This window comes from Jaculus jaculus, chromosome 1 (genome assembly GCF_020740685.1).
Source record: "Jaculus jaculus isolate mJacJac1 chromosome 1, mJacJac1.mat.Y.cur, whole genome shotgun sequence".
NCBI classification, from domain to species: domain Eukaryota; kingdom Metazoa; phylum Chordata; class Mammalia; order Rodentia; family Dipodidae; genus Jaculus; species Jaculus jaculus.
Genome location: NC_059102.1, coordinates 57,097,742 through 57,124,702, shown reverse-complemented (window position 1 = coordinate 57,124,702; position 26,961 = coordinate 57,097,742). Strand labels below are relative to the sequence as shown.

At 42.7% G+C, this 26,961-nt stretch overlaps 2 protein-coding genes across 4 annotated transcripts in view; both read left to right on the top strand.

The window, feature by feature from the left end:
• Nucleotides 1–26,961, top strand: part of Kank1 (KN motif and ankyrin repeat domains 1) — a 270,405-nt gene that overhangs the window by 100,146 nt on the left and 143,298 nt on the right. For 2 of the 3 annotated variants that reach the window (XM_045145275.1, XM_004653151.2), the window contains exon 2: nucleotides 8,745–8,871. The gene's annotated coding sequence lies outside the window, so the exon portion shown is untranslated. Of the gene's footprint in view, nucleotides 1–8,744; nucleotides 8,872–13,765; nucleotides 13,920–26,961 lie in introns of all 3 variants that reach the window. The other variant, XM_045145270.1, reaches the window with a different exon arrangement.
• LOC123459322 (Golgi SNAP receptor complex member 1-like) lies at nucleotides 18,715–20,701 on the top strand. Its single transcript, XM_045145280.1, has one exon. It carries the CDS (start codon nucleotides 18,715–18,717, stop codon nucleotides 19,204–19,206), a length of 492 nt encoding a protein of 163 aa, XP_045001215.1. The 3' UTR covers nucleotides 19,207–20,701.

The following is a 26,961-nucleotide window of genomic DNA, read 5'->3' as shown; positions in this document are numbered from 1 at the left end:
CTGTGCTTTTTCCCTCAGTCTTTTTTTTTTTTTTTCTTTTTTTTGAGGTAGGGTCTCACCCTAGCCCAGGCTGATCTGGCATTTACTTTGTAGTCTCAGGGTGACCTCGAACTCACAGTGATCTTCCTACCTCTGCCTCCCAAGTGTGGGATTAAAGGTGTGTGCCACCACGCCCAGCCTCTCTCGCAGTCCTTAGTAACTCGTTCAGTTACCTGCAGCCTCTTCGCGCTCACGTCAGATCCTGCCTGCTCACATGCAGCTGAAAAATATAAAATAAACCTCTTGGGGAAGATAACTGGGATTAAGTGAAGGGGACCTCTTCAGGAAATGGCAAAGCCTGTGTAAAGGACTAATAGAAACACAGGGTCGGGCAGCCAGCATTTCACAAAGGTTCTATGGATGCCTCTTCATCTAGAATTTCAGCACAGGCTGTACATAAAACATTTATAGAGCGCAGTGTGCCATGCCTTTGACAAAAGCAGAGTCCAGGCGTGTGCTGTTACTATGGATGTCTCCAACGTATATACGCAGCTGAAGGACCTTTAAGGGCATTTGGAAGAAGGTAAGGCGTCTGCCACTGTGTTGAGTTTGTCGTGACTGGTAACGTAGCCTTGGTTCCTAGCCAAAAATACTGAGCTTGTTATCAACATGGCCCTTATAAGTAAAGATAAATTGGAGCTGGAGAGATAGCACAGTTGTTAAAGTGCTTGCCGTGCAAACATGACCTGAGTCCCGGAACCCACATAAAAATGCTGAGCATGGTCATGCATGCTTGTTATCCCAGTAACAGAATGGTGGAGACAGGGGGATGGATCCCTGGGGCTCAACAGCCAGCCAGTCTAGCATACTTGGTGAGCTCCAGGCCAGCTAGAGACCCTGTCTCAAAAAGGTGTATAGCACCTGAGGACACCTTAGATTTTCCCCTGGTCTCCATATACATGTGCGCATACATGCATGCACATGCATGTGCATTTTCACATGGCACATGCATCATAGAGGAGGGGAGAAAAGTGAGTTAACCAGAGAACCTTGAAAGAGCACAGGTGCTCGTGACTGTTTATCACTGGTGACCAGTGTGGCCTGTGATTACAGCTAAGGAGGAAGTATTGCTTAAAGCATAGCTGGGAATAAAATCTTTAAGGAATAGTGAATAGCCATTTATTTATAAAAACCTAATTGTCACTTTATTACATCTATCTGTAGAAGACTGATTATCGGGCTGGAGAGATGGCTTAGTGGTTAAGCATTTGCCTGTGAAGCCTAAGGACCCTGGTTCGAGGCTGAATTCCCCAGGACCCACATTAGCCAGATGCACAAGGGGGCGCACGTGTCTGGAGTTCGTTTGCAGTAGCTGGAGGCCCTGGCACACCCTCTCTCTCTCTCTCTCTCTATCTGCCTCTTTCTCTGTCTGTCGCTCTCAAATAAATAAATAAATAAATATGAACCAAAAAAAATTTTAAAAGAAAGAATGATTGTCCCCACCTAGGAAACCCATCATAAGGACTAGAAGTCTGTGACATAAGAACTGGAATGTGGAGATAAATCTGTACCAGTGATTTTGTTTGTTTTCATGAAGATTTCTTTGACTCATAAGTTTACCTGAATTTCCTTTAATCTTTGAAATAGGCCAGTAAAGTAGTGATGTTTCCATTTTACAGAAAAATAAATACACATTTTCAAGAAACTAAACTAGGCCAGTCATGGTATCATAGGCCTTTAATCCCAGCACTTGGGATCAGAGGTGGGAGGATCGCCGTGAGTTTGTGGCCAGCCAGAGACTACGTAGTGAATTCCAAGTCAGCCTGGTTTAGAGCGAGACTTTACCTTGATAAACAAAAACAAACAAAAAAGCAGCAGAAGAACAAACCCAACTAAATTAGGAAAATTATTTAAAATGCACTTCTGATGCAAGCCCAGATACCAGGCTTATTTGGTGGGTACTGACCTGGTATAATCCCAGTTACCCTTTGGGATGGCTTTTGTCTCAGCTATGCTTCATGCCCACTTGGGTCTTTCTTTGCTGTGCTGTGGGCTCAGGTAGGCTGGCTGGGTCACTGGGTTGCTGCTCTGATCACCTGTGCCAGGTGCAGTGTAGGTGAGCTCCCTTCCCCAGGTCTCTGGTGCTTGATGCTGCTTGCGCTGGTGTAGGGGGAAGGGAGGCTGTGGATGGAGGCTGAAGTTCTCCTGCTGGTCCTCATGATCCTCTTCCTCACAAGCTGCTGTGCTGATCCCTGCCAGCCTCCCTTCGTGTTTCTTGAGTTTGCGAGGAGGCTGGTGTGAGTGGAGAATCGCCTCACCTGGCTTTTCTTGTGGCTCAGGCCGAGCCTGGTGGCCACGGCCACAGGGACCTGGTGTTACTGCTGCTGGAGCCACTTCTGCCTGCTTGTGTGGTCTCTAGATGCTCGGGGTCTCTCCTACTTCTCTGCTGTGGTTGATAATTTCTTATATACCTTCACTTTTTTTTTGCTTTTGCTTTTTCTCCTCTAGGCTGCCTTGGCATGGTTCCTATGTTGCCATCTTAACCAGAAGTCTGAAAGATATTTCAGTTTCCATGATGAGGAACTCTTCTGTGTACAAGGGCTCCAATTGGTTTTGCTCTTGTTACTGAAAGTTTCCAGTTAATTTACAAGATTCTCTCCATTATCAGGGTACCAAGTGGATAATGTCCTAGCTATACTGAGATATTACAAATCTATAAGGTGAATATACTAGTAGAAAAATTAAAAAGGGCACAAACAAGAAGGGTAAAAGCCTCAAATATCTATAGAATACAGTATTAAACCAGTACTACCTGGTGATAGAGGAGGCATGGATGAGTGGGCATTGCCATGTGCCACAGGGTTACAAAGACAGTATCAGATCTTCACATTTCTCTTGAGACTGAGCTGTGACTTTCCTTAGGAAATCCTTAATGGTATGTGGAAGAATAGCCATCTCAGCATTGTTTATATAATCAAAATTAGAGATGACTTCAGTGTCTCAAAGGGATTTATTAAAATGAATTATGCAGTCATTAAGTCATGAAGGTGTAGAAGGCTATTAGATGATACAGTGCTTTCATTTGAAAAGTTAGGAGGGCCTTGAGAGATGGCACATTGGTTAAGGTGCTTGCTTGCAAAGCCTAAGGACCAGAGTTTGATTCCCCAGTGCCCATGTCACATCAGATGTACGAGGTGGCGCATGTGTCTGGAGTGTCTTGCAGTGGCTAGAGGCCCTGTTCTTCCCATTCTCTCTATCTGCCTTCTCTCTCTGTCTCTCAAATAAATTAATTAATTAAATGTCTTTAAAAGGTTAGGAAAGGGGGGTTGGAGAGATGGCCCGGTGGCGAAGGTGCTTGCCTGATAAGCCTCAGCACCCGAGCGCTACTCTGCAGATCCCAGCCAGCCAGATGCACAAAGGTGAGGCAAGCACAAGGTCGCACATGCCCACCAGGTGGTGAAGGCGTTTGGAGTTTGATTGTATTAGCCGAGGCCCTGACATGCCAATTTGTTTTCTCTCTCTAAAAGAAAAAAATATAGTATAGTAAGAACAAAAGTTAGGGGCTTGAGAGATGGCTTAGCGGTTAGAGCTTTTGCCTGTGAAGCCAAAGGACCCAGGTTCAATTCCCAGGACCCATGTAAGCCAGGTGCACAGGGGCACATGTGTCTCAAGTTCATTTGCAGTGGCTACAGGCCCTGGCATGCCCATTCTCTGCCTGCCTGCCTGTCTGTCTGTCTCTCTTCTTGCAAATAAATAAAATTATTTTTTTTTAAGTTAGGAAAAGGGGAACATGTGTCTAGAGTCTGTTCACAGTGGCTGAAAGGCCCTGGCATGCCCATTCTCTCTTTCAAAAATTAAAAAAAAAAAGTTAGGAAAAACCAGTTATAAATACCAGATGGTTCAAAATTACATATTATGTTTATAAATGTATCCTATATACATATCTAGTGGGAGGAGATTCAACAAAATGCTAATAGTGTTTATGACTTTTAACATTCCTCTTGATTTTTCTAAACCTATAGTAAAGAACAGATACATTCTGAAAGAGGACAATGTTATTTTAAAAATAATTAAGAGTACCTTTGTGAGTTCCTCAAAGACAGTCATCTAGTGTCTGATCTGAATCTGGAATTTGCTGTGCTGATCTGACATGCTGCAGTGTCAGCTTTCTTTTATCTCTAAGTGGCTGTCATTTTCTAAAACAGTAAGCTCTTCAGAGTTTATGGTATATAGCTACTGAGCAGTTCTGTAAATTTCTTAGAGAAACAAAACCAAGCATGCAGGAGGTGTTGGGAGAGAATGACCAGGAAGGGTTTGCAGGCCCTTGTCTCCAGTCAGACTCTGTATGGAGAGATGAGGGAAAGAGGAAAGCGTTGTTGGTTTGACTCTTCAATGGCCTCTCAAAGCTCATGCGTTGCGTGATCGATTCCCACTGGGGGCACTATTTTGGGAGCTAGTGAAAACTTTATTAGGTGGAACTAGCTGGAAGAACTATGGTACTAAGGTTGAGTCCATGGGGAATAGTATCACTCGGTCCTTCCTGTTAGCTCTCTCTGTTCCCAGACTTACCACAGTGCAAACTGACCTGTTCCACTACACCTTCCTAACTGTGACTGAACCCTAGGAAACTGTGAGCCAAAATAAATCCTTCTTCCCGAAAGTTGTTTCTATTGGGCTTTCTGCCACAGAGACAGAAGCGTAATAATTCAGGTGTTTTTTTGTTTTTTTTTTTTTTTCAGGTTAAGTCTGGCAAGTGTTAAGTGTTAGAAAATAACCAGCACTGGGGTGGAGAGATGGCTTACTGGTTGAGGCACTTGCCTACCAAGCCAAAGGACCCAGGTTTGATTCCCTAGGACCCACATAAGACAGACACACAAGGTGGTGTATGCATCTGGAGTTTATTTGCAGTGGCTTGAAAGGCCCTGGCATGCTCATTCTCTCTCTCTTTCTCTCTCCCCCTCTCCCTGCCTCTTTCTCTCAAATAAATAAAAGTAAAACATTAAAAAAAAAAAAAAGAAAGAAAATGACCAGCACTAACCTCTTGGTTGAACTTTGGTTAACCAGAGTTGTTTTAACTAATATTTATTAGTAATTTCATACATGTGAATAGTATGTTTTGATCTTGTTTACCCTACCATCCTCTCTTGTCCCCCTTCCACCCTTACTAAGCCCATTTTTTTTTTTACCCCAACTAGTCCCCCTTCAATTTTTTTTTTTCTTGGATGTGTGTGAATGACCCACTGATTTGGGTTATGGTTACCCACCAGATCATAGGTGGGGGATTATTTACCAGAGCACACAACTTATCAGTGGTTGCAGAAAATATCTCCTGCTCCCTCAGCAACCAGTAACTGCTAATAAGTCTTCCCTTAGGAAGGGATGTGTACCTCATGCCTCCTCCATCCACCTTCATGAAATATTGATGGATTCACTATTGTGCAGGTAATGACAGTTGCTCTGAGGTCATGCATGTACTGACCATGGGAGGTCCAGAAGAAAGCATTCTGCAGCACTACCTCCCATCCTCTGGCTCTTCCATTCTTTCTATTTCCTTTTCTACAATGATCGATGAGCCTTGGAGGGGGTGATAGAGATGTCTCATTTAACTGAGCATTTAACAGTCACTTATTCTCAGTACTTTGAGAGGTTTTTTTTTTTAAACTTTCTCCTTTTTATTTTTATTTATTCATTTATTTACTTATTAAAGAGAGAGAGTGAAAGAGAGATAATGGGTGCACCAGAGCCTCTAACCAGTACAAATGAACTCCAGATGCATATGTCACTTTGTGCATCTGGCTTATGTGGGTTCTGGGAAATCAAACTTGGACCCTTAAGATTTACAGGCAAGTGTCTTAACCGCTAAACCATCTCTTCACCCATTGAGTTTTGAGTCTCCTCAGTCTCCACCAACTGTAGAATGAATGCTTTCTGATCAAAGCTGAGAGCAGCACTAATCTATGGGCATAAACATAAATATTTGGAGGGCGATTTGATGGGCACAACATATCCATTTAGCCAAACAGTAGTAGCTCCCCCCTTAATGCTTATGACCTCCTCAGCCTTTTGCCAAGGTTTTCAGCACCCAGCGTGGTTTCTCTTCTGTCCAATCGCAGAGCAGTTGGTTAGCCTCATAGCAGCCATGCCGCTCTTGCACCAGTGGACCCAGTGTGCCTGCTGAATAAGCGGAGTTCTTGACAGGAAAGTCTGCTGTTTCCACTTGCCCTCCTCCTGGTTTCTCCTCTGCCTCTTGCCCCAGCCCTCCTTTGTCAGCCACCATTGATCTTCTGTTTCCATCCCAGGATTGGAGGTGTGACTCATCTCTGAGTTTGTGTGCCCTCTGCTCCTGTGCAGGGTCTCTTACCTTGTAGTGACTCATTTCTTCTCCAGCAGTTATTCTTGCTCTACCTCCCTTGACCTTTCACTGTGTCTTCTACTTATGTCCCTCTAGGGTGTTCACTTGGTCCTTGACCCATCATCTGCGAGGTAAATTCGTAGTAGCAGATCATCCTTCCTCATGGAAAGTTATCCATGTTGCTGCTGAGAGTTTAGTCGTGGAATGGTATTTGAAAGTGGAACATGTTCACTTTGGCACAAAGCCTGACACATAGGCATACTCAGAACTCATCTCCTGGTTCTATAGGAGGCTCTTAGACTATGAATGGTCTCTATTGATAGCAGAACCACTTCCTTGTCTAAGCCTTTCTACACAAATAAAAATAGAATAATAAAAGAATCATTTAAAAATTAACATTATTTTTTGGCACTCAAAAATTATACATAATAAGGCAATGTGATGTTTCAAAAACGTATATATTGTGTAATGTTTAAATCTAGTTAAACATTTTTCTTCTCAAGCATTTATGATCTCTTTATGGTAAAAAACTTTCAATGTCTTTTTCTAGTGAGAAAACTTACACAAAGGCCTATTGATTGCAGAAAGAATTGACAGAGCTGATATAAAAGATATGCAGCTTACAAAAATTCTTAATACTGTCTGCACTGAAGAGAAAAACTTAAAATAATTATGATAGTCTCCAACTGGACAATTAAGCTCACTACCCATGCACCATTGGCCTGTAGTGTCAGGTGGCTTGTAAGGGTTAAATTGTGTGGAAGGTGTGCATTGCTGAAGCCATGGATTTGAGCCGAGGGAGAGGATAAGACAGTCTTTATCTCATAAGAGCTGTGATGGATGCACAGGCAGGGTGGAGGAGTTCATGTCTTTGTAACATGCCTAGGCTAATCTCACTAGAACAGGAGGAGTTGGAAATTGGAAGCACGTAAGGTAAAATGGTGCTAGATCATAGTAAATATGAAAGAAAACATTGAGTTTAGAAGTTATCTAGTCAGAGAGCCTTAGAGTTGGTGATGTTCTGTAAAGTGGAACCAGTTAAATATGCAAGAGCCTAACTGGTTCTTTATAGCAGCAACTCTAGGGATACATATTTTTGTTTTGTAATAGCAAAGCTCAGTTTTTGAAAAGACCTTATTTATTTCTTTGAGAGAGGGGGTAGGGAGAATGGGTATGCAAAGGCCTCTAGCCATTGCAAACAAACTCCAGAGACATGCGCCGCCTTGTGCATCTGGCTTACCTGGGTCCTGGGGAATCGAACCTGGGTCCTTAGGCTTCTCAGGCAAGCACTTTAACTGCTAAGCCATTTCTCTAGCCCTAAATGCTGAGTTTTGAGCAGAGCAGACCCAACTTGTTTACATTCTTCTGAGTGGCTGAGGAAGGATTCATACCTAGCGCCATCCCACCTCAATGTGGTGTGAGGTGCTGAAAACTGAAATTTGTTAACTACACAATCAATAAACCACGAGCCCAGGGGTAGGGGATGTGTTCAGGGTTGCACAGGATGAAAGCAATCGCTTTGCGAGTGAGTGGTCAGGTAGAGGCCAGGCTAGAGACTGTTAAAATGCTGTTGACAGATGTGGGATGCCCATGAATTTGGTATGGGAAGTAAACCAGAAGCAGGGAGTCCAGGGCAGGTGACGGTGCGCTAATCTTAGAATGAGGAACGATGGCAAGGGATGATTTAGAAATAGTGTCCAGGTTTCGATCCCAAGGAGCTGCCACATAATGAGCGCTTATGATGGAGTGTTTGGAGTTGGAAATGGCAGATAATGACAAATAAAGATTGGGTGGTATGCACGTGCTGACTTACGTATATCTTAGTAAAATACACAGAGAAAGGGCTGGAGAGATGACTTAGTGGTTAAGGTACATGCTTGCAAAGCCTAAGGACCCAGGTTCGATTCTCTAGGTCGCACATAAGCCAAATGCACATGGTGGTGCATGCATCTGGAGTTCGTTGGCAGTGGCTAGAGGCCCTGGTGTGTCCATTCTCTCTCTCTCTCTCTCTCTCTCTCTCTTTCTCTCTCTCTTCCTCTCTTTCTCTGTCTCTAATAAATAAATAAATAAAATAAAATAAAAATATTTAAAAATTATAAAAAGAATACACAGGGAAGGAGAAGAGTACCAGAACTGAAAGTGAAAGGCGGTGGGGATCAGGTCCTTTTCTTCGCAATGATGCCAAGTCAATGTGCGAGTGAGCCGCTAGCCTTTACCTGAAACAAAGACTGGTGTTCGATGTCTTGTCACTTCCCCTTTGTCCTCCCTCCCCAACAGGAAAGTGGCATAGATGTAATTTGATTTCTAAAATGTTCAGCTGACCCTAATAATTGACTCCTTTTTCTGTCGGTCTCAACCTAGAAAGAAGTCTGCTTCATCATGTTTCCCTCAGCGAGATTCTTTTTCCTTCCAGAATAACTGCCACCATACTGGATGGACTGCTGAACTATTGGATGGCTTCCAGCTTGTGACCACACCAGGAAATTGTCCATGGAGCTGAAGTGTTTACTGCAGTAGCTTCTGACCTTACAGAATAAAGGGTAAGGAATCCTTGTTATCCTCAAACTGCCTTGTAGTTCTCATGGCAATCTCTTAACTTTGCTTTTGTTTATTTAAACAGACATCAATCTATTCTCCTATTTTTTTTATGTGTTAATAATCCATTCACAGTGATCTTAATCTGAATATGTTTGAGTACAAAAAGGGTTTTATAGGATGAAGTATGAACAGGATGTTTGAGGAATATTACTATTCAGATTAAATCAATAAAAGTATTTCATTTCCATAAATACAATATATATCAAGTGGACTATGCTAGAAAATCTGAATAGATCATAAGGAGTGCATGAAGCTATGTGAAATAAAAGGAGTTTGCTGAATGTTAATCACTGGCTTTACTCAAGTAAGGAAGGTCTAAAAATAGAGAGAATTAAAAAAAAAATTATTATTCCACTTTCTGAGATAATGTTAAATTTTAACTGAGTTGTTTTTTTTTAGTGTGTGGCTGCTAATTTATTAGATTTTTAAGTGTGTAAAATTATTTATTTGTTTATTTACAAACAGAGAAGGGAAAGAGTATGGGTACACCAGGGCCTCCAGACCCATGGGCCTCTTTGTCCATCTGGCATATGTGGGCAATGGGGAATCAAACCCAGGTCATCAGGCCCTGCAAGCAAGGGCCTTTGTTCAATGATCCACATCTCCATGTCCAGATTTTAAGTTTTTAAAATCTTTATTTATGAAAGAGAGAGAGAGAATGAATGGGCATGCCAGGGTCTGCAGCCACTGCAAATGAATTCCAGACGCATGTACCCCCTTGAGCATCTGCCTTACATGGGTACTGGGAAATCAGACTGGATCCTTAGGCTTTGTAGACAAGTGCCTTAACCACTAAGCCACTTCTCCAGCCCTTCTTTTAGCATTTTATTCACATATCTTATACATAATTGGGGGTTTCATATGGTATATTCATATATTCGTGTATGTAATGTGTTTTTTTATGTAATTTATTTAATTATACTCAGCCCCATTGTCTCCACACTCCTGATCCCCTATTCTTTCCAAGTAGCCCCCCCCCCGCTACTTCGACCCTATTTCTTCTCCTTCTTCTTTTTTTTATTTTGTAATTTATTTTCTTTCTTTATTTTTTTTTTTCTTTTCACAATTTTTGTTAACATTTTCCATGATTATAAAAAATATCCCATGGTAATACCCTCCTCCTTCTTTTTTTGAGTTAGGGTCTTGTACTAGCTCCTGGTGAACTAGAATTCATTATGTAGTCTCAGGGTGACCTTGAACTCATGGCTATCCTCCGACCTCTGCCTCCCGAGTGCTGGGATTAAATGTGTGTGCCACCATGCCAGGCTACTCTATTTCTTTTTGTTGGATATTTACATTGTTTCTTTTTGTTTCAATTTAGAAACACTATTGGGTTTTTTTGTTTGGTTTTGTTTGTTGTTGTTGTTGTTTTTAGTTTTTTTAAAGTAGGGTTTCGCTCTAACCCAGGCTGACCTAAAATTTACTATGTATTCTAGGGGTAGCCTCGAACTCACAGCAGTCCTCCTAGCTCTGCCTCCTAAGTGCTGGGATTAAAGTCGTATGCCACCACATCTGGCTTTAGAAATATTATTGTTTTAGGTATTTTTTGTACACACTCATGATTTTTTCCCTAGGATGAATTGCCGCCACAATGACTTGCTGAGGTTAGTGGGAATCTGCCCCTCGCGTTTCCCTGCCCTCTGTCATCTCAGAAGACCGTGTGGCCTCTCAGCTGCAGGTAGATGAGCACCTGGTGACACCCAGCAGCACATGGAGGCAGCAGCTTGAATGACTGCTTAATTATTTTTTTTTATTTGTGTGTGCCTATATGCATATGTATGCCACATTACGCATAAGGAAGCGTCCCACCCTCTTTGAGACAGGGGTCTCTGGCCACTGCAAATGAATTCCAGACTGGCTGGCCCAGGTGCTTTGTACCCTTTTGGCTTCGCCTCACAATGCTATAGGTGTTCTGGGATGGCAGATGCATGCACCACTGCATCCTGCTATACATGGGTACTGGGGAATTGAACCTGGGTTGTCAGGCTTTGTAAGCAAGCATCTTTAACTACTGAGCCATCTCTCTAACCTCCCTCTACCCCCCCCCCCAGCCACTATTGTTAAAGATCCCAAGGGTTCTTGTTCATGTGTACATGTATATCTCTTGCCTCCAGTATGGGAGTTTTCATGGCCTCCATGCTTTTTTTCCCCTTCTATATAGAATTCACTTTGTCACTGAAGGAGCTTGAAGCAGGACAGATCTTATGAGCATGGGGTCCATTCACAATAAGGACATGGGTTCAAATCTTGGTTGTGCTACTCTGCCTCAGCGTCCCCACCAGCTAAATGGAAATGGATAACAGTAAACACTTTTTTGCAAGATAGTTTAAGGTGATGCCTGATTTTTGATACATGGTCAGTAAACTTTGGGTACTGTCTTCCTGAAGTCTATACTTATGTAGCTTAAAAAAAAATAAGTTATGCTTGTTTGAAATGAAATATATGGTCATTACCAAATTAGTCACTCACAGTAGAAACTAAAAGTGCTGCAGCAGTAATGCTGCCAGAGGAAACTGTGACAGACTTGAAGGTCACACATGCGCACCCTGGCTTCAGCTGATGCAGACAAGTCAAGGATAGTGGGGAGAGAGTGTGGAAACAGGAATAACTAGAGTGTGCAAAGGTTTATGCTCCAAGTCCACTTTCTCACTCACTCTCACTTGATCTCCACGACGTGCCTGCGAGGGAGGCAGAGCAGCTGTCATTAGCCTGCTTTGACAGAGAGGGAAGTTGGCTCAGGGATTAAGTGTCTGGCTCACTGTACGTTGCGGAATGGTCAATGGCAGAGCTAGTGTACGCTAGGCTTCTGACCGCATCCTTTTCTTAAAAAATAAGTTTTATTTATTTGAGAGAGAGACTGAGCCCGCCAGGGCCTCTAGCTACTGCAAACGAACTCCAGAAGCAAGTATCACCTTGTGCATCTGGCTTACATGGGTCCTAGGGAATCGAACCAGAGTCCTTAGGCTTTGCAGGCAAGTGCCTTAACCACTAAGCCTTCTCTCCAGCCCCCACTGCTGCTATTTCTAATTCTTCTCCAGCTTACACCAAGCCGTCTCTCCAAGACTGTTTTATTTACTTGTTTATTTTTTAAAATATTTTTATTTGTTTGCATACAGACAGAGAGAGAGAGAGAGAGAGAGAGAGAGAGAGAGAGAGAGAAAAGAGATACAGTGAGAGGGAATGAGTGCGCCAGAGCCTTCAGATGCTGCCAACAAACTACAACTTTGTGCATCTGCCTTTATGTGGGTACTGGGGAATTGAACCCGGGTTGTTAGGTTTTGCAGGCAAGCACTGCTGAGCTATCTCTCCAGCCCCAAGACTGCTTTATTTTATTTCTTATTTATATTTATTGATTTAAATTCATTATTTTATAATTTGGTAACACAGTATTTATTTATTTATTTAAACTTTTTGTTGACAGCTTCCATGAGCATCGACAGTGAACCATGATAATTCACTCTCCCATCCATTCCCCCTTCTCCACTCCACCCTCTTCCCAGTGCCAATTAGGCTCTCTTTTATTTTGATGTCATCATATTTTCCTCCTATCATGAAGGTTTTTTGTAGGTAATGTCAGGCACTGTGAGGTCATGGATATCCAGGCCATTTTGTGTCTGGGGGGAGCACGTTGTGAGGAGTCGTACCCTTCCTTTGGCTCTTACATTCTTTCTGCTACCTCTTCTGCAATAGACCCTGAGCCTTGGAAGGTGTGATAAAGATATTGCAGTGCTGAGCACTCCTCTGTCACTTCTTCCTTGCACCATGATGCCTTCTGAGTCATCCCAAGGTCACTGCCATCTGAAAAGAGAAGGTTCTCTACCAAAAGTGACAGTAGCATTAATATAAGGATATGAACATTAAGGGAAGTGCTTACTGGGCAGTTTGATGAGCATATCTCTGTGTTATTAAAGGCGGTTGAAGATTTGATTTTAGGACTGTGTTGTACTTAACACAGCTCTCTTTGGACATATATGTTAATGTACATTTTGGGTTTTTGTTTGTTTGTTTGTTTTGAGGTAGGGTCTTACTGCACCCCAGGCCGACCTGGAATTCACTGTGTATTCTCAGGGTGGCCTCGAACTCACTGCAATCCCCCTACTTCTGCCTCTGGAGTGCTAGGACTAATGGTGTGTGCTACCACACCTGGCTTGTTAATGTACGTTCTTCTAACTATATTGGAGCCACTCTTGCATGTTTTCCTTATTATAAAATCAGAAAAGAAATTTGAGTATATGTTACCTGAAAAGTTGAGCTAGTTTATAATCCCTGTGACAGTCTGCAAGAACCCTCTCTTCCCATAACCTTCTTAGCACTAGAAAAGAAATAACATTAAGACTGGAAAATGGCCAGGCGTGGTGGTGCACGCCTTCAGTCCCAGCACTTGGGAGGTGGAGGTGGAGGGTTTCTGAGAGGTCGAGGCCACCCTGAGACTGCACGGTGAATTCCAGGGCAGCCTGGGCTACAGTGAGACCCTACCTCGAAAAACCACACACGCGCGCACGCACACATAAAACGTTTTGCATTTTGTGGGCAACTGAACTCTTTCATATGCCACTAGTATGTCTTTTGTGAATTTTGTATTCATGTCCTTTGCCCATTTTTCCAAAGGTACATTTGCTGTTTTTGTGTCTAATTTAGAGGAATGCTTTAGTTTCAAAATGTCTTACTATATAAGCATTAGTCATTTTTTTTGGCCTTGAATCATGTATGTAAACATTGCATTTGAGGCAGCCAAATATTTTCCTTCATGATTTCCACATAGATTAATTAAGACTCCTGAATGGTGTGGTATTTGTACTTCCCAGTCTCTTCCCATGGCAGACTCTTCTCTTTCAGGTGCGGTCCCAGTCGGCACACCCCTGCCTGAGCCTGTCCTGACACCCTGTTTATCATGGCCTGCAAGGCGCAGTGTGACCTGCCTGCGTCTGCTCTCCAGCTCCGCCTCTTGCCACCCGTGAACGCTGTGTTCCAGTTCTTGGCTTTCTCTCAGGTCAGGGAATATGCCAATCGTGGCCCTGCCCCTGGGATTCCATAGATGCTGTTCTTTTGCTGGGAACGTGTGTGCGTGTATGTGCATGCATGTGCGCGCGCACACACACACACACACACACACAAACCGCGCTAATTGCAGCTGAATGCTGCACAGAGGCAGTTGGGGTAATGATTCCAGAGCCTGGTTATTAGGGTCATTTGGCTCCCCCTTTACTAGCACTGTGGCCTTAGCAAGTAACTACCTCTTTCTTACAGTGACATTGGGATTGTCGCCCTAATAGCTCCTACCTCAGAGCTGTTGGGAGGATTAAGCTGGTCAGTTCCTGTGCAGCTCTTGGAAAACTACCCCATGCACAATGCTTAGCCTGTTACCACTCACCCAGCTTGGCAGGCTGCAGTTTAAATTGTACCTCAGAGTGAACTGACGCTGGTCAGCGTCTAACCTATGCTTTCCCTGAAACATTCTCTGATCTTACAGCCTTATCCTTTCCCCTTTCAGGACTCATTATTGTTTATTTTTGTATTTTTAATATATTTTAAGTTATTTCTTTGCAAGCAGAGAGAGAGAGGAGAAAGAGAGAGAAGAGAGAGGGAGGGAGAGAGGTTGTGCCAGGACCTCCAGCCATTGCAAACAAACTCCAGATGCATGCACCATGGTGCATCTGGCTGTACGGGAATCGAACCTGGGTTGTTAGGCTTTACAAACAAGTGCCTTAATCTCTGAGCCATCTCTCCAGCCCTTGTTGTTTTTCCTTCACCCTCTCCCTGTTCCTGCCTGTGCGCTATAGCTCCTGAAGGGCATAGAAGAATTTATATATTTATAGAAGAATGCTACTATTATTCTAATAGCAACATCACAGCCACAAGATTGCATGAAAATTTACTTATATGTTCTTATTGTTGAATTATTTATTTTATTTTTCATTTTAAATATTTTACTCATTTGAATTCTAGCCTGAAATGTGATTTGAGACAGGAATCAAAAAATATTTTTCTTTTTTCCTAAATGAGTAACCAGTTGCAAATTTGTAATTCTTCTAACAGAGCCCTAATTCAAATTATATCCTTGGAGACTATGGTATTGATTTTTGTTTCTTTTGTTTGTTTTTCTCCTTGGGTAGTCCTGTGGGTGAAAAGTAAATGTGGAAACTGTTCATAGACTTGAGCCAAATTCCTGGTGAGTGTGCTGGCCCCGTGCCAGGAAAGATGATCCCGGGGCTGTCCCCCAGAGCCTTGCTTCTCTGGGGAGGAAAAACACAATGGTACCCACTTAGGAACTCCTATCATCAGCTCCGTAGCTACTGCTACTAAACTTGTTTTTAGGCAATCTTTTTTCAAATAGTTCTGCCCACCATTGTTTAGAAATCATTGGACCTGGGAAAATTTAACATTCCATTGATCAAAGGCCTTTTACTCAACTATCTCTTGCCTCTACCTGTGGGCAAAAATTGCATTGGCATATTGTATTATGATGTTTAGGTTTAGAAAATATTGATTACTACACTTTCATATTTTAACCCTTAAGATTAAAATTAATAACAAAAGGATGACGTGCCCCTTGCCACGTATCCCACTTCCTGATCTCCCAAAAATAACCTTGCTGAATTGCGTGTGTACCCTTCCACACATGCTCCATGGATGGGGAATACATGTACACACACTCTTGTCTATGCACTTGCATGGTTCCACACATGCTCTACGCCTGGTGGAATACATGCACACACACTCTTTAAAAAAATTTTTTTTGTTTATTTTTATTTATTTATTTGAAAGTGACAGACAGAGAGAGAGAGAGAGAAAGAGGCAGAGAGAGAAAGAATGGGCGCGCCAGGGCTTCCAGCCACTGCAAACAAACTCCGGACGCGTGCGCCCCCTTGTGCATCTGGCTAACGTGGGTCCTGGGGAATCGAGCCTTGAACCAGGGTCCTTAGGCTTCACAAGCAAACTCCTAACTGCTAAGCCCTCTCTCCAGCCCGCACACACACTCTTGTTTATGCATTGCCATGTTTTATTTTTCCTCCTCCTTTTTTTTTTTCCCCCCCGAGGTAGGGTCTCACTCACTATGTAGTCTCAGGGTAGCCTTGGACTTACAATGATCTTCCTACCTCTGGCTCCAGAGTGCTGGGATTAAAGATATGTGCCACTATGCTTAGCTGATTGTTTCTTTAAAATATCTGTTTGGTTTTGGTGGTGCTGGGGATTGAACCAAGGACCTTGCAAACTAATCAGGAACTCTGTTACTGAGTTGCTTCCCCAGCCCTGCATGTTTTCTAGACAGTGTCAAAACTCCACTTTCTTACCTCAACAGGTAGCTTTAAAAACACTTGAAGCCTTTGTTTCTTGGCTGGTAGCAGCTTAGAGAAGTCACCAACTGCTGTTTTCCCAGGGCTTTAAAACTATAAGCCACACGTAGTTTTGCGACTCACTGGAAGCAGTCTTCAGCGGGCTTCGGCTGTGGCACATTCCAGAATGTGGCATAATCTGATAATGATTTCTGTGTCATTACAGAGGAGAAATGGAGACTTGGGTGGAAGCCAGTGAGTGGAAGAGAAGTGAATTCTTCCAAGTTCATGAGGCTGAACATTATTTAGCTATGCTGTTTTCTCTGGGCTATAGCAAGTGATTTGATTCCCCAAGAAACAGGGAATGTGGATGGAGAGCTATCATAGTATAAAATTTTTCACCATTTTGTTTCTGGTGCCTTTTTTCTTTTGTTGTACTAGGGAACTTAACCCAGGGCCTCACACATGCTAGACAAGTGCCTTACCACCAAGCCACACCCCCAGCCCTTCCTTCTGCGTTTTTTCACCCCAGGATAGCAGAAGGTAAGTTTGGGGTAGGTAAGGATGGAGGACAAAGTGACTCCTGGCCATGCCCTTCACACTGGCTCTAGCAAGCATGCAGCTGACTGTCCTGGGCTCTGATGGATGGCAGCAGCCCAGAGAACTGTAAGGTTGGCTGTAAGTGATGGGGTCTGTGGACTTGCACTTGTCGGGGCTTTCACAGTGCCCACCTCATTATACTAGAGAGGCACGTTTCATTGCTTAAGGGGACAATTTACGGCAATGGCCTTATCTCCTTGTTTTAGCTCTTTATGTTTTTCTGCCTCTTAATAAAATGTGAAGTCACAAAGCAATTAAATAGTAGTGTAGTTTTCAGGCAGGGAGAGGAAAATGGCTAACTAGGGGGAAAGGGCTAACATGATTGACAGAGGCTGGCTGGAGATTTACATTGAGAATAACTCGTTCTTCAAAACTTTCTTCATTTTCTGGTGGGAATTATGGGGTAAATCATCGACCAAGAGGATGGATGATTAAACATGTAGGAGTTATGATTTCTTTTTGACTTTGTAAGTCTCTAAATCCTCCACCTTAACATAGAATTTTCATTTCAAGGTGGGAACCAACCCTGCCAAGGATTAAAGTGAGCAGAGGCACTGGGAAATCTTAAGTTGCTCATTAGCTTGAGATTGTTTACATTTTTGTGGAATATCTTAAGATATATGAAGTGAAATATAGAATCCATGAGGTGTTTTATTTTTTGCTTTTTAAACTCAGATCCACAACTGTATTTTCATGTATTCAAAGTACTGAGTGAGGATTCAATTGTTAGTTTTTAGAATGTTAAAAGTAGCATTAATAGGGCTGGAGAGATGACTTCGCAGTTAAGGCGTTTGCCTGCAAAGCCAAAGGACCCTTATTTGATTCCCCAGGTTCCATGTAAACCAGATGCAAAAGGGGGTACCTGGAGTTCATTTGCAGTGGCTGAAGGCCCTGACATGCCCATTCTCTCTCTCTCTCTCTCTCTTTTAAATAAATAAATAAATATTTTAAAAAGAATGGTTCACTTATTTAAAAAATAGCTTTAGTGAGTTTTTTCATTTTTCAAGGTAGGGTTTCACTCTAGCCCAGTTTGACCTGGAATTCACTATGTAGTCTCACGGTGCCCTCTAACTCATGACAGTCCACCTACTTCTGATTCCTAAGTACTGGGACTATAGGTGTGTGCCACCATGCCTGGCTAGCATTAGTAGTTTGTTGTTGTTGTTGTTTTGTTTTAGGAGGCAGGGTCCCACTCTTGCCCAGGCTGATTTGGAGTTCACTATATAGTCTCAGGGTGGCCTCAAATTCAAGGCAGTCCTACCTCTGCTGCTGAGTGCTGGGATTAAAGGCATGAGCCGCCATGCCTGGCACATTAGTAGTTTTTAATAACACTTCCAATGAAGAAAAGTTTTTAAAAACTGAACATGAGTTGGACTTGGTGGCACATGCCTTTTAATCCCAATACTCGGGAGGCAGAGGTAGGAGGAGTGCCGTGAGCTCAAGGCCACCCTGAGACTCCATAGTGAATTCCAGGTCAGCCTGGTCTAGAGTGAGACCCTATCTTGAAAAACAAAACAAAACAAAAAAGCAAACACGAAGGTGGGAGTAGTGGTACATGCATTTTTAATTTCATTTAACTTATTTATTTATTTGAGACAGAGAGAGAGGATGGGCATGCCAGGGCCTTCTAGTTACTGCAAATGCACTCCAGACGTATGCGCCACCTTATGCATCTGGCTTTTAATGGTTATTGGGGAAGTGAATCTGGGTCTTTGGCTTTGCAGGCAAGCACCTTAACTACTAAGCCATCTCTCCACCTCTGGTGCATGCCTTTAATTCCAGCACTTGGGAGACTGAAGTAGGAGGATCACAGTGAGTTCGAGGCTCACTGAGGTACAAAGTGAGTTCCAGGTCAGCCTGGGCCAGAGTGAGACTGCTTCCAAAAAAAAGATCATAAAAATCAGAAGGAAGATGGCAGAATATGCCAACAGTGCAGGTGTCCCCTCCTTGAATGCAGCACTAATGCATACATTACAGCGACATAGAGATATACTGCAGGACTATACACATGAATTCCATAAAACCAAAGCAAATTTTATGGCAATACGGGAAAGGGAGAATCTTATGGGATCAGTGCGAAAAGATATTGAGTCATATAAAAGTGGATCTGGAGTGAATAACAGGACAACTGAACTATTTTTGAAAGAACATGACCACCTTCGAAACTCAGATCGCCTGATAGAAGAAACAATAAGCATTGCTATGGCAACAAAAGAAAATATGACTTCACAGAGAGGAATGCTAAAGTCAATTCACAGCAAAATGAACACTTTGGCCAATCGTTTTCCTGCTGTGAACAGCCTAATCCAGAGGATCAACCTCAGGAAGAGGCGAGACTCACTCATCCTGGGCGGGGTCATCGGGATCTGCACTATCCTGTTGCTGTTGTACGCTTTCCACTGATGGCGCACCTCAGGGACTCGGCATCCACCACCTTCAAGCCCTGATCTGGAATAAGGAAAGTAGGAAGGAGAAGTCGGTTGTCCATCCCAATCCTGAGCCTGACCAGCCAGATGAATTGGAAATTTAGAGCAGTGGGCTCTGACATTGGCAGGTTGAGCCGAAGCCATGGTCTTTCTGCTGTAATTTAAAAAGCAACACAGCAACAAAGGTGTTCAGTTGCTTTTGTCTCCCTGGAAGCCAGGTAAACCAATCAAAAGCAGAGTACCTGTGCTGGACTCCTCATGAAACCAGGTTCTGCCACATCCAAAGACTGCTTTCCTGTCAGCCACCAGATTGGGTTGTGAATAAAAATAATTCTTATCCTTTTATTTAACACTCGTGATGAGAAATCACAAGTCCTTTCATGATGATCTGTGCTGTAGATTTCTACTCTTGTCCCAACTCTCTTGGGAGTGAAGAAAAATTTTTCACTGATCCTTTGAGATACTAACAGGCCAATTTCATCATGTTTGAGGTGGTCTGAACTGGAGAACACTGTGCAAAACAGGGGGTCTCTTTTTTTTTTTTTTTTAAAGAAATTGTATGTACAATGGGGTTGACTATTGCTAGAAAAGTGTCAAAAGTGACTGGTCCTTTTTTCAAGAAGCCAGTCATTATGTTGATTTTTTTGTTGTTGTTGTTTAATTTCGTCCATTGGATTAAATTTGCTACTATAAGATAATGAAATTTTAGTTCCTTTATGGCAAAAGAAACTAATAGCCATTGTCTGTCAATGCCCCTAACTTTTCCTCCTCAGGCCAGGATTAACCCCGGAAACTGAGGGGAGGGGATGGCATGATTTTCAGTGAGAGCTGTTCAACAAGCCACATGTGAAAAGACTTTAAGGGGTTGCTCTCCAGAAAATTCCATTTTATTAAGTGCTCTGAAACTTAGGAGCAAGTTTTAGAACTTTTGCCTTATGTTCCAGGAATTCTGTATTTTCTGTAAAAGTCTATTCATTCCAGATTGGTTAAGCTTTTCCAGACCTCCAGACAACCGTTTCACTGTTGAAGGTCTTTTGGCCAATTCTGTGTCTCTATACCAGGACAGTGACAGAACTGTCAACTACCCAACCAAAATTTGTTTCAAGTTTAACAATTTCTTGAAAATTTATGAAAAGTTTATGAAAGTTGATTAATTGCTTATGGAACTACCAGATATTTTAAAGATTTCCAAACATCTTGCTTCTCACCAAGAGAAAAGGCTGCTTTCCCCCGCTGGATTGAACTGTGGTGGTTCCAGGAGAATAAAAGGGTATTAGCATGTGGTTCTTCAATGCGTCTTGGTGTGGAGAACGTGCTGTTCAGGCAGACTTGATTCTGCCTTATGGGGAGACTAACACCTGGTCTGGGACAGAGACTGAGAGGTTTGTCATCCTGGGTATAAAAGGCATTCGATATATTTTTCTTAATTATGAGGTTTATTTTTCTAAATATGGGTTGATTATCAGTTTGTTGACTGAGGATGGGTTCAAGTTCCCTGCCCCTTATCTCTCATCTTACTCTGCCACATAGATGAAATTCTTTTGACTGAATCACATTGATGATTGATGCTGACCTATTCCCATCAAAGGAACTCATGAACTATAGAGGTATGAATGCTTCATATCTCTCTACTCATTAGAGAAACATTTCAATTGTAAGATATTTTGGAAAACTGCCCTTTGAGTTGAAGTTTTTCTCTCTTTCAGTCTCTCCCTAATAATCACATTGAGATGTCCAAAGCAGATGTGTAAATAAGTTTTGATAGTTGGTACCTTAGGGGAAATGGGTGAACTAAGAAGTAATTAACCTGACCCAGTAAATAAGTGATTTTGGCCCATACTTTTCTGGTTGTGTTTCTCCTGGCTTTGGGTGCTGTAACTTGGAAGGGTGGAGCTAGCCCAGGCCTTTTGGAGTACGATGATCCCCCTGGGAGTCCTTGCTGCCACACAAAGAGCTTTAAGGTCTAGAGTTTGTTTTGTGGGGTTTTTGGTCTTGCTTTGGGCTGATCGTTCCTTGCTATACCCTCACTCTTCCCTTTGGAACTGGGAATACTTTTTGTGCTGATACATGTTGGAAGTGTGTAACTTACTTTTTGATGTTATAGGAGCTCACAGTTAGGAACTTGCCTGAGTCTCAGAAGAGACTGTGCTTATATTTTGAAACAGCATTGGAACTATTAAAGGTTGTGAGGACTTTTAAAGTTAGACTTATTGCATTTTGCATTATAAGTGGCCATGAGCATGTAGGGACAAGGAATGGAAGATTACATCTTAAAAGTGTTATGTTGGCCAGCTGTGGTGACGCATGCCTTTAATCCCAGCACTTGGGAGGCAGAGGTAGGAGGATCACTGTGTGTTCGAGGCTACCCTGAGATTGCATAGCGAATTCCGGGTCAGCCTGAGCTAGAGAGAAACCCTATCTCAAAAAATCAAAAAAGAAAAAAAAAGTGTTAGGTTGGAGTGTCAAGTTAACAAGAAATAGACTTGTGATGGTTAATCTCTGATTGTCAACTTGACAAGAGTTGGAATCCCATGGAAACAAATAGCTGCTCATGTCTGTAAGGGAGTTTTCTAGATTAGCTTAGTGGAAGTGGGACCTCCTACCCAACCTAGAGGCAGAAATATCCCATGGTCTGGACTCGTGGGTGTTTGTAAAGGAGAAAGCTAGCACGCATCATTTCCTACCTGCTGCCGTGAACATGCAACCCCGTTTCCTATTCTTGTCGTGCTTTCTCCCACAGTGGTGGACTTCCTTTTAAGACCGTAAGGCAAAAATAAAGCCTTTCTTTCCCTGTGTTGCTTCTGGGCAGGTATTTTGTCCCAGCCATGAGAAAGTGACTGATACCAGGACGCAGCTCAGCAAGAGGTTCTCTAGAACTGATACTCACACGCAAAGCTGCTTTTCTTCAGGTTTGTTTGTTAAAATATATGTAGCATACAACTCACCGTGTTAGCCATTTTTCAGTGTATAAGTCAGTAATGTTAAGTACCTTCACACAGTTGTACACCAACCTCCAATTTCTTTTTTTATCTTGCATAACAACTCCTCATTTTCTTCTACTCTTGGCAGCTATTCTTCTTTCTGAGTCTATGATTTTGACTATTTGTAGTACCGATACAAGTTGAGCCATATAATATTTATCCTTTTATGACTGGGTTATTTACTTATTAGCGTCATGTCTTTAAGGTTTATTCATGCTGTAATGTCAAATTTTTATTCCTTGTTTTTGTTTTTAATTTTTTATTTTAGAAAGAGCAGGTCAGAGAGAATTGGCGTGCCAGGGCCTCAGTCGCTGTATTTAAACTCCCAATGCTTATGCTACTTAGTGGGCATGTGCAACCTTGCCCCTGCCCCACCCTTGTGCGTCTGGCTTATGTGGGATCTGGAGAGTAGAACATGGGTCCTTAAGCTTGGCAGGCAAGCACCTTAACCTGTAAGACCTCTCCAGCCCAACTTCATTCCTTTTTGAGGCTGGATATTTCAATGTAATAACACAGCCTCTTCATGGACAAGAAATACACTTCTTTAAAATTATTTTAAAATTCATTTATTTGAGAGTGCAAGAAAGAGGCAGGTAGAATGAAAGAGAATGGGTATGCCAGGACCTCCAGCTGCTGCAAATGAACTCCAGATGCATATGGCTTATGTGGGTCCTGGGGAATCGAATCTGGGTTCTTTGGTTTTGTAGGCAAGCATCTTAACCACTAAGCCATTTCTCTGGCCCCCACTTTTTTTTAAGTGCTTATTTGCTTTTGGTCTTCAATGCAACCCATTATTATCTAGGAGCATCACACTGAGTAGTGAAGTACTTGGAAAAGAAAAGAGAAAAGAAAAGCATATGTGACTCATTATTTCCTTACAGTATAATGACATGTATAGTAATTTAAATAATGAACAGTGAGCACTTGGGGGCTTATTTTGTATTTTCCCTGCCTTCCTTGGAGACACCAGGTCCTTTTATTAGACTGTGGTTTTATGAGGCAGTATCTGTATGCTGTGTGCCATCAGTGTCCAGAACACCCGTGCCTTTTCGTCCTTTATCACTGTCAATGTATGCCTTTCCGTGTGTGTGTGTGTGTGTGTGTGTGTGTGTGTGTGTGTGTGGTGGTGAGGGGAGTTTCACAGGTTAAAACTGGCTCCTTGACACATCTAGGTAGTAAATCATTTTGGTTAGGTAACTTAGTAGTGGACTTAGTAGTTGACATATGTGCAAATGGAAATGCTTGTGGACAAAAAATATTTTGATTATAAATGAAATGGATTGACTTTTTTGGGAAAAATACTTCGAGTCCAACATTCCTATCATGATTTTATATGGATATTTAACTCCCATGTTTAGCCCATTATAGATTTTAAGGCAATGATAATTAGGTTTAATGATTTGTAGGGCTAAATAGTCCCTGATGTATTCCTAGTAGAAATGTCTAAGTATAGACAGATCACACTGGGATAAAATTATTTTGTCTAGAACACTTGATAAATTACATTTATCCTTATAATATAGTTAGAAAAAGCTTTATTTAAAAGGGGGGCAGATAGAAAGGAAATGGGTACATCAGGGCCCCTAGCCACTGCAAACGAACTCCAGATGCATGTGCCATTTTGTGCATCTGGCTTGCATGGGTACTGGGGAATTAAACCTGGGTTCTTGGGCTTTGCAGGCAAGTGCCTCAACTGCTAAGCCATCTCTCCAGTCCTGTCCTTATAATTTTATGTGGAGTCATACCATAAGACAATGATACATTATTTTTATTTCTTGTATTTATTGAGAAATTCTTTTCCATGGGAATTCAGTATAATTTCTTCTAATTGATGCTTTTAAGTCTTGTAAAAGCATTGTAGCATAAATGCATTTCCACTGTGACTCTATTTTTCCTTTGTAATTTCTGCTATTATATCCAGGTACCTTTGAAAATAGCTGTTTCCATGAAAAGAAAGCATGAGGTCAGAGCACATTTGTGTTTGGTTGGCAAGACTGCAATAGTTATAGAACATAGTCATCAACGGTGATTGCTATCCCCCTAGATTTTACTGTTTTCAAACTTACTGTTTCTTATATGGTGGGGAAGGACTTGGTTGCTCTTCCACTACCCAGAATATAGGAGGAGGAGTGGGTTTGTGTTAGATTTTTTTTTAATGAATCTATTTCTGTGACATTATCCCTGGCTTTTTTTGGTTGTCATTATTTTGCTTTTTTTTGTTTGTTGTTTGTTTTGTTTTGTTTTTCGTGGTAGGCCCTCACTCTAGCTCAGGCTGAACTGGAATTCACTATGTAATCTCAGGATAGCTTTGAACTCATGGTGATCCTCCTACCTGTGCCTCACAAGTGGTGGGATTAAAGGTGTGTGCTATCATGCCTGGCTGTTTTTTGTTCTTTTCCCCTCCCTCCCTCCCTCCCTCCCTCCCTCCCTCCCTCCCTCCCTCCCTCCCTCCCTCCCTCCCTCCCTTCTTTCTTTCTTTCTTTCTTTCTTCTTTTTGAGGTAGGGTCTCATTCTGGTCCAGGCTGACCCGGAATTCACTATGTAGTCTCAGGCTGGCCTCAAACTCACAGTGATCCTCCTACCTCTGTTTCCCAAGTGCTGGGATTAAAGGCGTGCGCCACCACGCCTGGCTCCTTTTTTTTTTTTTAATATGTTTGTGTGTGTGTGTGTGTGTGTGTGTGTGTGTGTGTGTGTGTGTGTCACACGTGTGCCCTGGCCTGCATTTAGAGAACAGAGGACAGCACTGGCGTACTGATTCTTTCCTTCCACCTTGTTTTAAGACTCTGGGAAGACCAGACTAGCTGGGTCCACACTTGCTTTAGGATTCTTCTCCCTCCACCTCCCATTGCCCTGAGTGCATTGGGCTTACAGATACATGTGCCACTTTGAGTCCAGCTTATGCAGGGACTTGAGGTGTGTAGCAGACAGATTCAGGTTTGCTGAGATGAACTTCCAGACCAGGCACAGTTATGGAGGAAGGGATATTTATTGAAGCTTACAGATCCAGGGGAAGAAGAAGCTGGCCTGCCTTCACAGGTCCAAGCAGAGAGAGAGAAGCACAAGCCTAAAAGGTCAAAAGCCACACAGCACACTTCAGGAACTCCAGCTAGGTACACTTTGCATATCTTTAGATTGAAATAGGAAACCCACCACCACACGTTAAGATCACCCAGTGACACTGCCTCCAGCCAGGTAGCCAGCAGAGGCAAACTACAAACAATAAAGAACTGAATATATTGGGGGCCATCTATTCAAACCACCGCAAGGTGGAACTCCAGGCAACAGGCTTGTAAGAGCAAGTGCTGTCTCCCCAGCTCCTGTTCAGGTGTTTGTTTGTTTTTTGGTGTGGGGGGGGGAGGGTTTCCAATGTAGGGTCTCACTCTAGCTCAGGGTGACCTGGAATTCTCTATGGAGTCTCAGGGTGGCCTCGAACTCACAGTAATCCTCCTACCTCTGCCTCCCAAGTGCTGGGATATAAGGCGTGCGCCACCACGCCCGGCTCAGTTTGTTTTTCTGAGACAAGGTCTCACTTTGTATCCCTGGCTATCCTGGAGCTCACTATGTTGCCTAGGCTGGTCTTGAATTCAAGATAACCTTCCTGCCTCTGCCTCAGAAGTGCTCAGATTCTAGGCATCTGCTACCATGCTCATCGTTTCGTGGTTGTTTTATAAGAACTTTCCGTTTTCTTTTTCTCATTGATATGCTGTAATTTGGGGCTGGGGTTTTGGGTCAAATCCTGTCTGACAGAGCCTGGTGTCTAGTTGTTTGCCGTTCAGAACCGCGGCTGGCAGGCTCTGCCTGTGGGTGTACAGATTGTCCTTCGCACAAGAATTGAAGAGTGGGGTTGGAGAGATGGCTTAGCGGTTATGCGCTTGCCTGTGAAGCCTAAGGACCCCAGTTCGAGGCTCAATTCCTCAAGACCCACGTTAGCCAGATGCACAAGGGGCGCACGCGTCTGGAGTTTGTTTGCAGTGGCTGGAGGCCCTGGCGCGCCAGTTCTCTCTCACTATCTGCCTCTTTCTCTCTCTCTGTCACTATCAAATAAATAAAAAGTTTTAAATGTACAAAAAAATAAAAAGAAAAGAATTGAAGAGCATACAGTGGCTCTCGTGACTAACGCTTGGATCCACACGCAGCCCGGGTTCCCCAAGAGCAGTGTGTGTGCTTTGCCTGTTGAAGGTGTTACTGTTACAGTCACATGCTTAATTGTAGCCTCTGGTCGTGTAGAGATGCTCACACCAGCACTTAGTTCCTTGTTCTTAGTAGTTACTACCTTTACCCTCTTCTTTGTCCTTTCCTAGTTCTGCAACAGAGGAGTGTTCTACTTAAATCCTGTAACAATGAAAAGAACAAATGTACTAGTTTAAATACTTCTCTTTTAAAATATCCGGAACTATCATTAGCTTATTCTGCTTGATGGTGGGTTTTTTTTTTTCCGTTTGTTTGTTTCATTTTTTTAAAATTTTTTTTTTCTCACTACCATGTTTAGGGAAGAGAGGGAATGTTAATGGTCCTTGATTTCAGCAAGAAGGTTCAAGTCAGTAGTGCTTGAAGCGTCTCTCACAGAAGTTTCATACTACAGTGGGCACTGGTTAATAGCTGGCAGCATTGCAGATAAGTGACTACTATGTGCTGAGCCTCAAACACGACATCTAAACCATCTTTTCTAGGGCCTAGGGAACCTTGCAAAAGAGGGGTGGAAAGAAAGTAATAATGGAAGCGTGGGGAGAAAGGCTCCAAAATTCTGTCTT

What these genes read in the sequence shown, in the direction of transcription:
- LOC123459322 (XM_045145280.1), top strand. Translation starts at nt 18,715, where the DNA reads ATGGCAGAATATGCCAACAGTGCAGGTGTCCCCTCCTTGAATGCAGCA.